Raw genomic sequence first — 17,507 nt, 5'->3', positions numbered from 1 at the left:
AAAAAATTTTAAAATAAGTGATGAAGTCTGGAAAAAACAGGATGTTTTCATGGTTTAATAGTGCGGTGAACTGCTTCCTGGGTTAGGAGCTTATCAGGATTAAAGTAACTTGATTTCAGGAGCATTTCTGCTCATTTTCACTGAATTAGTTTTATTAAATTAACTAAACTGTATCGTCTACACCTGATTTACTGGTGTTATGAAAAACAGAAAAGAACTCAGCTAAGGCACATTTCATCGCACAAACGCAATTAATCGTCTCCCTCCTGGTGAAACGGAACCAAAACATCTGGATTTCTACGTTTTTCTCCAGCTTCATAGGAGTAAAAAACATCTGCGAGAAAAATGGATGCGAGCAATTTATTTATCCGACTGTTTGTTGGTTTAAATCCTCACTTTTATAAACGTTAAATAGACGTCTTGACTTCGACGTTTTCTTCTCCTTTTCGTTTTCATCCACAGCAAATGATTTATTTCGGCTAGAAAGAGAAATTATCTTATGTGGAAAACGACAAATTATAGTGAGGGTAGCCTCGCCACGGCCGGGTTAGAGTCCAAACATGTCGAGGTTTATAACCTTCACTGGACTGGCTCTTCCTCTTTTATGATGACTCAAAGTGGGTAAAATATTGACTACTAACAACTACATCGCAGAACCCCATACTTTATAAAATATGAAGTAGCCCTTTAATGAAGCAGAAAGTGTTTAATGTGTCCTTCTCGATCTTTTAACTCAAACCAATTGAGTATTTGTTTATTTTCAGCATGTTATCACTTCATCTTCTGCTAGCTAAAACATCTTAGTTATCACGGGTAAAGTTTACGTACCCGTCATGTTAAATTATATTAAATGCTGCAAATTAACAGATGAATATAAATTTATAGCCGTATAAACACATCCTCTGAAAATCTGCTAACAAAGTTTGACTTCAGGCTCTGCAAATATTGATAACAGGTAAGATAGTGACTACCGACGACTACCTGACAGAACCCAACATTAAAAACTAGAATCAGACACGTCCCTTTAATAGGAGCACAAAGCGCTCCTATGTTATACCCAGGGGTCCTTTCCATTTCTCGTGCAAAGGTTTCTTAGTTCTTCATTTAGCCCCGTTTCAAAATAAATTAAACTAAAGTTCACCTTTAAATTATTAGATTTTTTTAGGTTCCATATGTGGAAATAAACAACAACAAAAAAAAAAAACAGCCAGGTCAGGGAAAGGAGGGAAATAAAATTAATATTGAAGGAAGTACTAGAAGGAATGACGGATACAAGGAAGGAAGGATGACAAGGGAGGTGGGAAGGAAGGAGAGAAATGATAAGGGATCGACGAAGCAAAGAAGGAAGGAAATGAGGAAAAAAGGAGAGAAGGAAGCATCCAGGGAAAGGAAGGAGACGGCATTTAGACAACGGGATCTAATTTCTTATCCGTAATCATGTTTTGTTTCCATCCAGACTTGAAAAGAAACGTTAAAATAAAATAAATAAAAACCTCCAGCCCGTTTCAGCTTTTCCCCTACAACTTAGGAACCTTCTAACTTTTAGGCTCGTTTCCTGTACGTCTTATTTACAGTCGCGCAGCCGAACCCAGCCTGTTAATGTGTAACTCCACAGCCTCATCGCAGTGATTAAAGGTCAACTTTTTGGTTTACAGCTGATCTATGAAGAACCGTTCCGCTGTGGATTAAACAAACTAAATATAATTAAACACAGAAAACCAACGCAAAGTTTTAAAAGGGACTTTTAAAGGGACGGGGGATCCTGTCAGACTTCCTCACTTTTCAGCTCGATCGGCTTAAATAACTTAAAGAAGAATTTACACCTGAAGGGTCAGAGAGGGTGCGTTGGATTTATTCACAAGCCCCTCCGCTTCCAGTTACTGCAGGACAAAACGAACCAAGTCTTCAGACAGAAGAGAAAAACCTTCAACAAATGCAGCAGTGTCCTCGTCTCCGGCTTTTTTTACATAAATATATAAATACAGAGTCTATAGTTTTCCCCACAGGAGCAGGTTTTAACACTTCGTTTGGTCAGTGCGGGTTGTCCGCAGGCCCCGCGCCGTCAGAGGCAGGGTGCGTTTGGTCGGCGGGAGCTGGGCGGGCGGAGTCGGGCTGCCTGTCGTGGCTCTGGTCCCCGTGCGACGTGGCCACCGCCTCGTACTCGGCCGGCGCCTGGCCGTTAGGAGCCTGGCAACGAGAGGAGAACACAATGATGGAGGATGGCAGGGGGGCGGGGCCTGCAGGCGCGTCAGAAGCCAAGCGGAGCCGGAGGGTCCAGTCCGGCAACGAGCCAGCGCAACACATCCTCCCCTTCAATCAGCCGGAGGTCTGACGGGTTTCACGCGTTCCGGCGCCACAGTCCGGTTTCCCCAGCAGAACCAGAACCTGCAGCTGGCCTCAGACCCAAAAATCCAAAACTTATCCTCGTTTTAAATCATGCAACCCAGAAATCTAGATAGAGCTAGAGAGAGGGATAGCTAGAGCTAGAGAGATAGAGAAAGTTAGAGCTAGAGAGATAGAGAAAGTTAGAGCTAGAGAGATAGAGAAAGATAGAGCTAGAGAGATAGAGAAAGTTAGAGCTAGAGAGATAGAGAAAGTTAGAGCTAGAGAGATAGAGAAAGTTAGAGCTAGAGAGATAGAGAAAGATAGAGCTAGAGAGATAGAGAAAGATAGAGCTAGAGAGATAGAGAAAGTTAGAGCTAGAGAGATAGAGAAAGTTAGAGCTAGAGAGATAGAGAAAGTTAGAGCTAGAGAGATAGAGAAAGTTAGAGCTAGAGAGATAGAGAAAGATAGAGCTAGAGAGATAGAGAAAGTTAGAGCTAGAGAGATAGAGAAAGATAGAGCTAGAGAGATAGAGAAATATAGAGCTAGAGAGATAGAGAAAGATAGAGCTAGAGAGATAGAGAAATATAGAGCTAGAGAGATAGAGAAAGATAGAGCTAGAGAGATAGAGAAAGATAGAGCTAGAGAGATAGAGAAAGGTAGAGCTAGAGAGATAGAGAAAGTTAGAGCTAGAGAGATAGAGAAAGTTAGAGCTAGAGAGATAGAGAAAGATAGAGCTAGAGAGATAGAGAAATATAGAGCTAGAGAGATAGAGAAAGATAGAGCTAGAGAGATAGAGAAAGATAGAGCTAGAGAGATAGAGAAAGTTAGAGCTAGAGAGATAGAGAAAGATAGAGCTAGAGAGATAGAGAAAGATAGAGCTAGAGAGATAGAGAAAGATAGAAAGAGGGATAGATAGAGAGCTAGATAGAGAGGGATAGATAGAGCTAGAGAGAGGGATAGATAGAGAGCTAGATAGAGAGGGATAGATAGAGCTAGAGAGAGAGAAAGATAGAGCTAGAGAAAGATGGAGCTAGAGAAAGATGGAGCTAGAGAGATAGAGAAAGATAGAGCTAGAGAGAGATAGAGCTAGAGAGAGATAGAGCTAGAGAGAGATAGAGCTAGAGAGAGAGATAGAACGATAGAGCTGGAGAGAGATAGAACGATAGAGAGAGAGATAGAAAGATAGAGAGAGATAGAAAGATAGAGAGAGAGATAGAAAGATAGAGAGAGAGATAGAAAGATAGAGAGAGAGATAGAAAGATAGAGAGAGAGATAGAAAGATAGAGAGAGAGATAGAAAGATAGAGAGAGAGATAGAAAGATAGAGAGAGGGATACAAAGATAGAGAGAGGGATACAAAGATAGAGAGAGGGATAGGAAGATAGAGAGAGGGATACAAAGATAGAGAGAGGGATAGGAAGATAGAGAGAGGGATAGATAGAGAGAGGGATAGAGAGAGAGATAGATAGAGAGGGATAGAGAGAGATAGACAGATAGAGAGATAGAGAGTTAGATAGGTAGATAGAGGTAGATAGATAGATAGAGATAGAGAAATAGAGAGATAGATATAGAGATAAATAGGAGGCAGAACATTACTTCTTCCTGACTATCTCTCAGAAAATGAGAGAAAATGCACGTCTGTCTCTTGGCCAGCAGGTGGCGCCGTAACAATGCCACGCTCTGCTGGATTCTGGGAGCAGAGGGAACTTTTTAAAATGTGATTTTATGGTTATTTCCTGACACCAGGGAGGAATAGTCGTGTTTATTTAACCAGAATCCACCCTGATCTGAAACCTTAAAGCTTCTACCGTCAAACTAAACGAACGATTCATGCAAAAACCAAACTCCACAACTAGAAGCTCATTTAGCTGCATTTTAAATGACCGCAGCTTTAAATCAGTTTTTCAGCGATAAACGATAAACGAGCCGCCACCATCATTCTGACCCGCTTCCAGCACATAAACCCTCAAAGCCGCTTCAGCTGCAGGAATAAATGCATCTCAGGTATCCTGGGTGTACCTAGTTTCTTTTTTACCCTTTTGGCTTCCTGTAAGTTAAATATTGACAGCATGAGGACCTAAAGGTGTGGAATATTTGCCCAGTGAACTAGCAGAAGGGTACTTCCTGTTTTTATTCTCTATTCCTCCAATCACTGGCCTTTATCTCTTTAACGTCTGTTCAGAATCAACCAGAACAGCCAAACTGGGGTTAAATTTTCTCTATACCCCCCAAATAGAGTCCAGCTGGGTCTCCACCAGGAGACGACGGTGGTGGAGAGCAGAAACCGCGACCGAGCGGCAGGTTTACCGAGAGAACCAGTCAATTCATTGAACGATCAATGCTCTACCCATCCAAGATGAAAGACGAAGCCTTTCCTTATGAAGAAACGCGTCCAAACTCAGCTGAAGCATAGCTGGGGTCTGAGGAAACCACGGCGGACGGTTAGCGCTGCTGCCCACTAAGTTTCTTCCACCCGCTCCGTTTCAGGGGAACTCGGTTCCGGTTCCGGTGCCAGAGCCCACAGGTGGGGCACGGTTCCTGGAAGCAGCTCGGCTGGTGAGCATCTCTAACTAAAATCTGACCTCAGGCACCAACCAACCCCGGCCACCAGGGGGCGGCGTGACATCTAAGCTAGGAAGGCATCAATCAGATGTGGGAGACATCTGCATGCATCACTGAGCTATATAATACATTGGAGTGCTGATTTTGCCGAAAAACTGAAGTCACTGGCCGCCATCTTGCTACTCCCTACTCTCACAGAATCCCATAGGATTTGGTTGCAACAACAAGCAGTTTTCTGGCTGTGTGAAAACGTTTCACAGATAATTCTACAGTCAGTGGATGTACTAACACTATCAACTACTAGGAAATTAGGTGCTGAAATATTTTATATATATATATATATATATATAGATATACACACACATAATATATATATATATATATATATATAGATATTATATATATATATATATATATAGATATATATATATATATATATAATATATATATATATATATATATATATAGTATATATGTATATATATAGGTATATATATATATATATATATAAAAAATGAATAAAATGCAAAATATTTCAGCACATGACTTTCTCAGTACTTGATAGTTTTAGAACATAACATAAAAGTATATGGCATTTGACATTTTAAAAGTTTTAAGCCCCCCTGAACATGAGAAAATCCTCGTTATTTGATGCTGTAGCGCACATATTCCCTAGTTACTGGGGAAAATAAGGAGTACCAATATGGAGGCTGGTGGCTTCAAAGCAACTCGTTCAAACAGTGGGCGATTAGCACTCCAGTGTATTATATAGCTCAGTGGCATGCATGCAGGCACCCCCCCCCCCCCCCCCCCACACACACACACACACACACACATGCAGGTGGAGGTTAGTCAGCTCTATCACCCCTACAGCAGCACACGCCACCCTCCACACGGCTGTTTTTCCACCAACACGCCTCACCTGGCTTCAGTTTGAGGAGGCAGCCGACGACAGGAGGAAGCATCTGGTTAGTGACAGTTCAACCATGAAGGAGGAGATTACAGACACACGTCAACATGAAAAACGTCAACAAGAGTCACCAAACCTTCCCAAACTTCAGCGTTTTTGTGTGTGTGTGTGGGGTTTCTCAACAAAGAGCGGCACAGGACAGGAGAGTTAGTAGAAAATATTTAGGTGTTTGGTCATCAAGACTCAGATTTTTGTTGCTTTTCTATATAGTGTGGCAGTTATAAAACTGCCACACTTCTCTTTTTTTTTCTTTAAATTTTTTTTAATTAATAAAAAAAATAAATAAAATAAAATAAATAAATACATAATAATAATAATAATAATAATAAATATTTTTAATTAATCAAAACTGACCCACTTCTCTTTTTTTTCTTTAAAAAATGTATTAATAGAAAATAATAATAAATAAAATAAATAAATAATTTTTTTCAATAACTTAATTAAAACTGACACTTTTTAAAAAACAACAAATAAAAACAATAAAAAGAAACTAAATAAAAAATAATAACAAAAAATAAATAATTAAAACTGACACTTTTTAAAAATAAATAAATTAAACATAAATAAAAACAATAAAAAAAATAAGTAAAAAATAATAATCTGAAAGGTGTGGCAGTTTTAATTAATTTATTTTTTATTTTATTATTATTTTTTACTTATTTTTTTATTGTTTTTATTTATGTTTAATTTATTTATTTTAAAAAAGTGTCAGTTTTAAATAATTTATTTTTTGTTTTATTAACAAACAGACTGACCCTGTGTTGGTCAGTCACTAAAATGCGCTGAAGTTTGCGGAGGTGAGGTGACAAAAAGTGAAAATTCAGCACAAAACACCTGTTTTCAAGAGTTAAAACATTTAAATGTTAAGAGTACCTTTCTGTTAAAAGCTGTATAATTAATTAGTCAACAAGCAGGAAACAGATATAACCCACCAGGTTAAATAGGGATAGTTGTTTTTATATAAATGTAAAAACTAACTGGGGACAAAGTTCATATCAGGTTAGGTTGGAGGGAGAACTCCTTCTGGCTCTAATTTTAGTCTTTTTCTTGTTTTAGCTCATTTTTCCTCAGAACATCCCAGGAACCAGGAGCTAGAAACGATTCAGGGATTTTGAGGCTTTTAACTCTGCTTTTAATGCGTGAAGGAAAGTATTTTGATTCAGATCGATGAATAAAAAAGGCAGAAATGCATCTGATTGGTAACAAAAGTAGGGCTTTAGGTCTTTAATTTAAAGAGTTTATTGATCATTACTTGGACAGGCAGGTACATACATTCACCCTAACCAACACTGGACGTAATTTATTAAATATTACTGCTTTATATGCTTGTTTTCTGGCTTCAGTTTTATGGTGAATACCCTCTGGTGTCTGGCTGATGTACTGAACACTGTGTCGGCGTTCACCTGCAGTCGCTGGTTCTCTGCAGGCCCGCCGCCCTTCTTCAGGTTCATCAGCTCTCTGATCTGGACCAGCGCCAAGGCCACGGTGACCCAGGGCGAGCCGGAGAGCACCCAGCCCGGCCTCGTCACGTCCTCCTGGTCCTCTTGGTGCTTGGTCTTCTTCACGGGCGCGGCGGCGACGGCGGCCGGCCGAGGCGCCGCCGGGCTGCCGGGAGCGCTCTGGCTCTGGACCAGGTCGATGGTGGCGATTGGGACGGGGCTGGAGGGAACCGGGATGTTCTCGGCCAGGATTTTGTCCTCTGAAAACAAAAAAAATAAAAATAAAAATCTGTCATTTAAAATGAGCCAGAGGACTTTACTTTGTCACGTGACGCCGGATTTTTATGATGCGTTCACTGCAAAAAAGGGAACTAAAAGTAAGTGAAATTTTTTTGAAATCAGTGTATTTTGCCTTGATTTGAGGAGCTAAATGAGACCATTTGCCAATGGAATAAGATTTTTGCACTTAAAATAGGAACAATTCAACTCCATCATCTTATTTCAAGTGCAGTACATCTAATTATCTTATTTTAAAGGGTAAAAATACTAATTCCATTGGCAAATAGTCTTATTTAGCTCCTCAAATCAAGGTAAAATACACTAATTTCAAGAAATATTTACTTACTTTAGTTCCCTTTTTGCAGTGTTTGTTTAGTTTCTGTTTCTTCTGGTCGCTCGTATGACCCGTTTTAAAATAATTGGGGGCTTGTCCGGGATGCTTCAAGCTTTAAAACGCATCCAGGTGAAAATAAAATGACAAAATGAGACTTTTATCTGATACCTTTCCTCAATTACAGCTCAGACAGCGGTATACCGATATAAAACCAGCCAACTGTGGTCCAGACACTTTATAACAGGTTAAAGTACAGAGCTGTTGTCCGGATCGCCAGGCCTCCACATTAGGTGTGACGTGTTTGTGTTAGCTTCCTTCTTACATGACTGGTGGTCATATTTCACAGAAACAAAATACTTTTTCTTCTTAAGTAGGACATTCTTCCTCACCTTTTCCTTCCATCTCTCCGGTCAGACACTGAATGAAGGAGAAGATGAGGAGGACGACCAAAGAGACCATGCCGATTCCTCTGAATGTCTCTGCAGCACCTGCGAAGCAAGAAAAGCAGACGCCACACACACAAAATAAAGGAGGTCAACACTTAAGGAACTGGCGATAGGAAAGATTTGTGGTCATCTCCGGCGCGGCGCTTACCAAAGTAGCTGACAAACACTCCTCCCACCATGGCGCCGCAGCCTCGGCCCAGTCCCAGGTGCAGACCCTGCAGAATGCCCTGCGCCGACGTCCTCAGAGCCGGCGGGACGGCAGCGCTCAGGAAGGAGATGCAGGCGGCCCAGACTGAGGCGTGGGTCACTCCTGGACATGCAGAACATCAATGAATGTTTTTTTTTTCCAAACCTGCACCTTATGACTAAGACTGACTGATGCGTCTGCAGTAAATGTGCATGTCAGCTTCTGGGCCCTGAGCTCCACTTCCTGTTTACAGTGAGAGAGCGCCGCTTCATGAGACCACACGGCCGCCGCACAGAGACAGCTGCAGGCCGCCTCGCTTCAACCTGTGCCACCGTTTTGATGTGGGAGGAGTCTCTGTTTTCTCAGGGCTGGGGGTCCAGCCATAGACATAATATAAGAGTAGACGCGTCATTGGGCGGGTTCTGCCTATGCTGCGATGCGTCAGAGCGTCCGCCATCTTAAATGTGGCAAATCTGCAGTTACTCAGTCACTTAAACAGGATCAGAGGGACTTTAATCTCTGAGTATACTTTGTATTCGTAGTATTTTTTTTGTAATATTACAAGTTTATTTTCGTATCCCTTTAGCTTCATTCTCCTGAATTTATTCTCGTAAAGAATAAAAATATTTAAAATAATCTAACCTGGTCCTATTACTCCAGGAGTGAAATAATTCTGCAAACTGTGATTATTCTGGAAATGTTCCCCCTTAATTCTCATAATATGACGTTTTTATCATAACATTATCACTTTTGTGTTTGTTTGTTTATTTTTACTTTATTGACCTAGGACTTTTTTTCCTCATATTATTAATTTTACCTCTTTAATACTCACCCAAAAAGTCTGTTCCTAAAGGTTCACATGTGACACGGTTTTATGAAATAATGAAGACCATAATGTTTAGATTTAACAAATTGATCCTTATATTCATAACACATACACACAAATTATATATATATATATATATATATATATATATATATATATATATATATATATATATATATATATATATATATATATGTGTGTATTTATTGCAGCACAGGAATGAGGCATCTTCTCTGATCCACGTTCACAATAACAGAACTCAACTTTTTTCTGCCACACACAATATGGCGGTGACGTTGACGTGCGAACCTGCGCCCTATGACGCGTCTACGTATATATGTCTGTGGGTCCAGCTACGAGCCAGGAAGGCCTCGACAGCAGCTTCCTGTTCCCGTCTGATAAAAGTATCGCCTTCAGAAACGTGGAATCTCCTGGGCGAACTGAAGCCTGCATTAAGACCCAGAACCACTTGAAAAATGTTGCCACAGCCACGGGGCGCGCCCGTTTTCCGGCTCCTGGCAAGAACCTGCTTCGGTTTGCCGCCTGATAAGCGTCCGGCTGGACAAACACGGCCGTTCCTATTCCTACCTACCCCCCCGCTCCCCACCCGGCTGGCAAACAGAGGCGCTCACCTTGCAGGACCTCCATGGGCAGGACGATCCAGGCGTTCTCTAGGTAGGAGATGTACAGGTAACGAGCCGTGTTGCAGGCCAGGCCGACGTACAGCACCCTGCGGGAGAGACGGGACCAAAAAAAAAAAAAAAAAAAAAAAGCTTCTTTTAGTGCCACAAAGCAAGTGGAAACACGGCTGCAGCATTAGGCAAGGCAAGGCGAGGCAAATTTATTTATATAGCACAATTCAGTACAAGACAATACAAAGTGCTTTACATGATTAAGATATAGCAAAAATAATAAAATGTAGATAGAAAATAGAATAAAAGCAAGTCGGGATAGAATGTAGTAACAAAAAAGAACATTAAAAACAGTAAAACTGTTTAACTACAACAGTCAAAGGCAATTTTAAACAGATGTGTTTTTAATCTTGATTTAAAAGCATTAGACGGCACGACGGATACCGGTTCTTTTGGTTGCCTTCTGTCTTAAGAGCACAAACCCGAACACGCCCATCCTGCAGCCTTTGTTCTGGCTCTGATGGGATTATTACACTGTTTTTTTTTGTTGCTGAGACGGACGACGAGAGGCCACGAAGCGACGCCGTCCCTTTAAATCCAGATCTTGGTGAACGGACCAGAGTTCATACAAACACACGGCCGTATAAAACCAGGCAGCGCAGCAAGAGTGATCCGATTCAGGCCCTGAATATGATCGCCTGACTTGTTTTCCTCTGCTTTTAAGCACAATAAAGACTCACGTATGAGATTCAGGCCTAAACACTGAGCCACAGTCCCACCGAGGGCAAAAAATAAGGTTTTAACACCGTAAACCTGATTCCCAAAATACTCCTGAATCGGCGTTCCTGCGTTTAGCTGCTAGACAAATTGCTCCCCGTTTTTTCTTTCCTGTAGAAAGTACTCCTGGCTCAATGAGTGGTTTCTTTTAGGGGCTTTAAATCATCTGCGTCATCCCAAACAGCTTCAGATTTTTGGGCAAAATGTGGGTGTGAACACTTTTTTTAAATCGCACTGTGAAGATGGAGTCTAGATATTTATTTATAAAAATCATACAAGAGACGCTAAATATAGTTATGTTTAAATGGATTAGATTAATGAGGCTCGTTAGATTAAAACAAGCTTTAAGCAGCTATAAAAATTAGGGCCAGGTTTCTAAAAAGGCTTTTTTATTGGTATGATGTAATGTTTTGATTGTAAATGTGCTTTAATTAAAAAATAACCCTAATTAAGTGGAGTAAAGGCTTAAAAGGAGTCTGTTTACGTAACCTTTGTAATGACATGAACTTATTCATCTATATTTACCTATAATAAAGATTATTTCCCAGAAAAAGATAAAATATCATATCTGAGCTTCTAAAACAGCTTTAATTAGAAAATAATTCTAATTAAGTGGAATAAAGGCTTAGAGTCTTTTTAAGTAACCTTTGTAATAAGATGATGATGAGATGAACTTATCCATCTATATTTACCTATAATAAAGATTATTTCCCAGAAAAAGATAGAATGTCATCATACCTGAGCCTCTAAAAGAACTTTAATTAGAAAAAATAATTCTAATTAAGTGGAATAAAGGCTTAAAAAGAGTCTGTTTAAGTAACCTTTGTAATGAGATGAACTTATCCATCTATATTTATCTAGAATGAAGATTATTTCCCAAAAAAAAGATAAAATATCATATCTGAGCTTCTAAAACAGCTTTAATTAGAAAATAATTCTAATTAAGTGGAGTAAAGGCTTGAAAAGAGTCTGTTTAAGTAACCTTTGTAATGAGATGAACTTATCCATCTATATTTATCTAGAATAAAGATTATTTCCCAGAAAAAGATAAAATATTGTCATACCTGAGATTCTAAAACAGCTTCAATTACAAAATAATCCTAATTAAGTGGAATAAAGGCTTGAAAAGAGTCTGTTTACGTAACCTATGTAATGAGAGATGAACTTACTTATTAATATTTATCTAGAATAAAGATTATTTCCCAGAAAAAAGATAAAATGTCGTCATATCTTAGCCTCTAAAACAACTTTAATCAACCCAATGTCATAAACTGGACCAGTTTCCTGCTCCGACTCGTTTGTTGTGTTATAAATGTAATAAATGACACCTAATTGGGGAAAAATTTACATTAACGGAACAAATATTTCCCGTTTTCATGAAGCCTAGGAACAAACGTCCCGGTGAATGTTTAGCAGGCGGAGGCCAGGTCAGACGTTTCTGTCGTTTCTTTAGTTGCTCATTAACTCGAGGCTCTTCAGCGTCGCCCAGCAGAGCCTCCGGCCTTCAGCCTCCTGTCGACCCGTTTCAGGCGACAACAGCAGCACCGCGGTTTGAGCCGCCGGCTGAAATCCAACGCCACCGCTCTCACGTGTCCCCGGGGGGACGAGACGGAGAGCGGCGCCGTCAATGCCTGCTTTGTGTCCCTCGTCTGTGACGCTCCAAACCGGAGGAGAACATGTTCTGCTGGGAGGCCCGGCTGGACTAACCGGTGGGACCTGTAGTCCTGCAACGCTTCAACATGTGAAGAAAGAGCTGCAGGAACTCCAGGAACCCGAACCTCACAGACTTGTTCTGCAATCAGCTGCTTCAGCTCGTTGTCTCCTGCTATGGGACCAGGTTCTGGAGAAAAAAGGTCCAGTTTTATAACAAATACCCAGTCCTGGTGCTTCATTTTGGGGGTTTTCTCCTGTTTTCAGAGCAGTTTTCCACAGAAAAGCAGCATATTTTTCAACATTTTTAACTTTATCCTGGTTAAAAACAACTATGATTTTAAATTAAACCAATTATTATTAAATATTTAAAGAAAAGAAATCAGTTTTCCATGGAAAAGCAGCATATTTTTCATAATTTTTAACTTTATCCTGGTTAAAATGACTATTACTTTCAATTTAATCAATTATTATTAAATATTTAAAGAAAATAAATCAGTTTTCCACAAATAAGCAACATATTTTTCAACATTTTTAACTTTAACCTGGTTAAAACAACTATGATTTTAAATTAAACCAATTATTATTAAATATTTAAAGAAAATAAATCAGTTTTCCACAGAAAAGCAACATATTTTTCATCATTTTTAAACTTTAGTCTGGTTAAAACAACTATGATTTTAAATTAAACCAATTATTATTAAATATTTAAAGAAAATAAATCAGTTTTCCACAGATAAGCAACATATTTTTTATAATTTTTAACTTTAGTCTGGTTAAAACAACTATGATTTTAAATTAAACCAATTATTATTAAATATTTAAAGAAAATAAATCAGTTTTCCACAGATAAGCAACATATTTTACATTATTTTTAACTTTAGTCTGGTTAAAACAACTATGATTTTAAATTAAACCAATTATTATTAAATATTTAAAGAAAAGAAATCAGTTTTCCACAGATAAGCAGCATATTTTTTCAACATTTTTAACTTTAGCCTGGTTAAAACAACTATGATTTTAAATTAAACCAATTATTATTAAATATTTAAAGAAAATAAATGAGTTTTCCACAGAAAAGCAACATATTTTTCATCATTTTTACCTTTAGTCTGGTTAAAACAACTATGATTTTCAATTAAACCAATTATTCTTAAATATTTAAAGAAATCAGTTTTGCACTTTAAGATATGAATTGTATAAAAGGACCGCCTCCAGCAAGAAAAATAAATTTATAATTTCTAACATCTATTTTTAGCAATTTATCGCTCATTTATTGCTGCACCACCGCCACATTTTAAACAATTTATTCATATTTATTTTACCAGGTTGGTCGGTTCAGAACCATTTCTCATTTTCAATGACGGCCCGGTCAAGAGGCAGCATAGAGCAGAATAAACAAACGCTAAAAAAAGTTCACATAAATCACTTTTTACATTATATATGGTCTGAACAATAATCAGAAAGTTACATTTTTCAGAAACAGTAAATAATAGTATGTCATTACTTAATTACCTCTGGAGACGCGCGTTTAATGTGGCATACATAGGTTTAAAGGTGCGGTCCACATTTAAAGGGACAGTACGCCCGCATTGCTGCTGACTGCTGGGGAGGGACTCTCCACTCACACCGCTATAATTAGCTAATAAAAGGATAAATCATAATTATTTGTCAACTAAAAGCGTCAGATTTTCATCGCTGAGGTGGACGAGTCGCTGAAGCTGCAGTGTTTATCGCCAGAGCAACTCGATTTTCGTACAAAAAGTCGAGGTTGACCGATACGCCCACCGATATTTTGGGCCGATATCTGCATTTTTTTTAGGTGCATTCAGCGGCCATGACATGAGATCACCTGACGCGCAGATATTGCCATGAGAGTCGTGAGGCAGGTTGTTTTTTTCAGCATTCCTTTAAAACTGCGGCCCCATGGAGGAAGAAAAAACTAAATATTGGCCTGAAGGATCAGCTCCCCAAAAAAAAAATTGGCAGCAAAAATCCGGTACTGGTTAGACCACATGTGTCAAATTCAAGGCCCGCGGGCTGAATCCGGCCCGTCGAGGCAATTTATCCGGCCCTCAAGAGCCAAAAAAAGACATATTATGTCATAAAGTAGAGACATTTATTGTTTTAAAGTATATAAAGTGGCTAAAACTGCACCTCGTGTAGCAAATGTTGATTTTCTTTTTAACTGTGTAGTAACAGCATGTGGCCACTAGATGTCAGTTTTTCCCACAACACATTAAAACAACCAAGAAATGTCCAAAAAGAGAAAAAAAGTGATGCAGAATGATGAGTTTAGTGTAGGTTAAAGTTTTTTTTGCAAATAAACTGTATAAACTGGGCCTAAGCGTGCTACTTTTATGTTACTGTGAAAGTTTTTACATTTTTATGTGAACTGGAATGAAATAGTAAAATCTAGATTAGGGATGCACGATATATATCGGACCGATAAAATATCGACCGATTTGGTGGAATTTTATATCGGCCCGATGAGTAAATTCTTCAGATAAAAATAACCGATAACTTAATCAAATGTGGTGGAATTTTATTCAGGCAGAGTACCCGTGGATTTTGCGTTCTATACTACCAGGACCCAGGCTCGGCTCCGTTATTGCCTGACAATAACTAAACAAACATGTCTTCCCCAGTGTGGTCGTTTTTCTCGGTATTAGAAGATGATAACAGCATTGCAGTTTGCAAAACCTGTTCAGCAAGAATTTCGGGAGTACAAAAGAAGGCTTCGGGTTTTAACAACAAACCTAATAGCTCACCTGAAAAATCATCATCATGCCATCTCATTTTGAAGGATGCACTTTTATTGACTTTATTAAATTTTTGGAATCGAGGCTGACCTCCATGTTAGTACATATAATTTCATGTTCGAAAATTATTTGACTTGACACCACAAATACCTTTGCAGATAGTCTTCTGAACATTTTTGAAGAAGTTGCACTTTATTTTTGAACTTCACAAATGCCTTTGCAGTTAAGCCACATATGTGTTTAGTAATTTTTAAGGGATACTCTTTGTATTCTAAATTGATTTGTGTATTTTGTTATTAAAAGCAAATTACAACTTTTTGTGTGATGGTATAAAAAAAATAAACATTTGAAGAGCCAAACCCTTTTGTTTGCTGTTATAGATAAGCCAGAGCTGCAGATTATGCAAAAAATATTGGTATCGGAATCGGCCATGAAAAGCAGAAAATTATCGGTTATCGATATCGGTTGAAATTTTTTATATCGTACATCACTAATCTAGATTGTTGTCTGTAATTCATTGACTTCATGATGCCAAAGTGGCCCCATATAGAAATGAGTCTGACGCCCCTGGGTTTGATTGGTGTCTAAATAAATCGGTATCTGCCTTAAAAAACAAAAAAAAAACAAAAAACAGTTGATGTCTGATAAAAAAGGCAGAAAATAGTTAAAACACCCGACTTTACAGAGTATTAAAATAAATCGGGACATTTCTTACCGGACGTGGCCGACGAGCTCGATGAACTTGTGGCTGGTGAAGTACGCGCCGAGCTCGGAGACGTGGCTCAGGACGGAGCAGACCCCGAACAGCGTGGTGGTCCCCTTCAGGTCTTCCAGGTGCCAGTACAGGAAGCTGAAGACGAAGCCGTAGCCGAAGCCCATGAACCAGGCGACGAAGAGGACGGAGCCGTAGCGCACCGTGCACAGCAGCCTCAGCAGGTCGCTGTAGTGGAACTCCGGCGCCGCCCCCACCGGGCTCCGCTCCGAGGACCCGGGGTCCGCCGAGTCCCCCGCCGGCTCCGGCGCCTCCTGCCGGTGCTCCGCCCCGTTCTCAAAGTAGAACTGGGTCGCCACGACGAAGGCCACGCCCATCAGCACGCCGAAGACGATGAAGGCGAGCCGGTAGTTGTGCAGGCGGTAGTCCGGCAGGACGCAGCCGACGCCGTCGATCAGGACGGTGATGTGCGTGTGGTCGATCCAGATGCCCACCCCCAGCATGGCCAGCCCCCAGCCCAGGGACCCCCACATCCTCTGCAGGCCGTAGCGGTCCCGGGCCCTGCCCAGGTACTGCAGGGTGACCGTGTCCACGATGGTGACGGCGGGCGCGCTGAAGAACTCGCCCACGATGATGACCAGCAGGATGATGAGGAAGATGTTCTCCACCTGGGCCGGGTCGTATTCGATCTCGGGGGACCCGGACGGGCCGGGGGCGGTGGTGGTGGTCGGCAGGGTGGAGTTGGGTAGCGGCGCCGTGGTGTTCAGGGGTACGAAGGGCGTCGACGTGGCGTTGCTGCTGCGCCTCTGCCTGTGGAGAGCGGGCCAGTCGTCAGGGGCGCCCCGCCGGCTTCTGCCGGGGTCCGTGGCGTTCCCCGGCGAGGTGGCGTTCTCGGGAAGAGGCGTGGGGGTCAGCGGCGGCGGCGCCGTCGTCGTGGGAACGCCCTTCACCACGCATTTCATCTCCGCCGGCTGGACAAAGCCGATGCCGCAGTTGAACACCAGCCAGCACATGACGGAGAACAGCAGCACGGCCTTCCCCTTCCTGAAGCGGTCGGCCACCACCCCCCAGAAGGGGGCGCTGCAGAACTCTATGAAGTAGCGGATGCCGACCAGCAGGCCGCTGCGGCTGGCCGTCATGCCCAGCTGCTTGTAGTAGACGGCCAGCAGGGGGTGCAGCGAGCCGTAGGCGGCGTAGAAGAAGAAGTAGAAGACCTTGGATATGAGGAGGTGGCTGTTGACGCGGAGGCACAGCCTCTCGCAGCAGTCCACGGGGTCGGGCTGCGGCGCCGGCGGCGGCGGGTCGGGCGGCGCCGGCGTTGGCCCGCCCGCCTGCTGCGCCATGGACAAGGTGTTGAAGGGCTCCGCCAGCACATACCTCCTCTTCTGGTCCTCCTCGTCGTCCGTCAGGATGGCAACCTTGTCGTCAGCTGCCATATCTGCCGAGATAGGAAAATGAGGGTGAGGCAAATGCTGCTGAGAGGAGGCGTCCTCTGAACGTCTCTGGGGGAATCAGCATCGACGCTGACCGGAGCGCGTTAAACAAACACGGCTACAAATAGAGCCGTCTCCGGAGGAACATCAGAGCAGCTTTAAATAGAGCAAACA

At 41.2% G+C, this 17,507-nt stretch overlaps 1 protein-coding gene across 2 annotated transcripts in view; it reads right to left on the bottom strand.

Annotated features, from left to right (window-relative positions):
- Nucleotides 1-762: 762 nt before the first annotated feature.
- Nucleotides 763-17,507, bottom strand: part of LOC105923867 (major facilitator superfamily domain-containing protein 6-A) — a 21,350-nt gene continuing 4,605 nt past the window's right edge. The window contains exons 2-8 of one of the 2 annotated variants that reach the window (XM_036128007.1): nucleotides 15,904-17,338; nucleotides 10,000-10,097; nucleotides 8,503-8,664; nucleotides 8,298-8,396; nucleotides 7,260-7,555; nucleotides 5,809-5,851; nucleotides 2,060-2,187 (exon numbers count right to left, since the gene is read on the bottom strand). In XM_036128007.1, coding sequence (XP_035983900.1) covers nucleotides 2,180-2,187; nucleotides 5,809-5,851; nucleotides 7,260-7,555; nucleotides 8,298-8,396; nucleotides 8,503-8,664; nucleotides 10,000-10,097; nucleotides 15,904-17,336 — 2,139 coding nt within the window. In that variant the 5' untranslated portion in view covers nucleotides 17,337-17,338 and the 3' untranslated portion in view covers nucleotides 2,060-2,179. Of the gene's footprint in view, nucleotides 2,188-5,808; nucleotides 5,852-7,259; nucleotides 7,556-8,297; nucleotides 8,397-8,502; nucleotides 8,665-9,999; nucleotides 10,098-15,903; nucleotides 17,339-17,507 lie in introns of both variants that reach the window. The other variant, XM_036128006.1, reaches the window with a different exon arrangement.

Source organism: Fundulus heteroclitus, chromosome 24 (assembly GCF_011125445.2).
Source record: "Fundulus heteroclitus isolate FHET01 chromosome 24, MU-UCD_Fhet_4.1, whole genome shotgun sequence".
Taxonomy (NCBI): Eukaryota; Metazoa; Chordata; class Actinopteri; order Cyprinodontiformes; family Fundulidae; genus Fundulus; species Fundulus heteroclitus.
The sequence above is the reverse complement of the archived record's forward strand: the minus strand, read 5'-3'. Positions and strand labels throughout refer to the sequence as shown.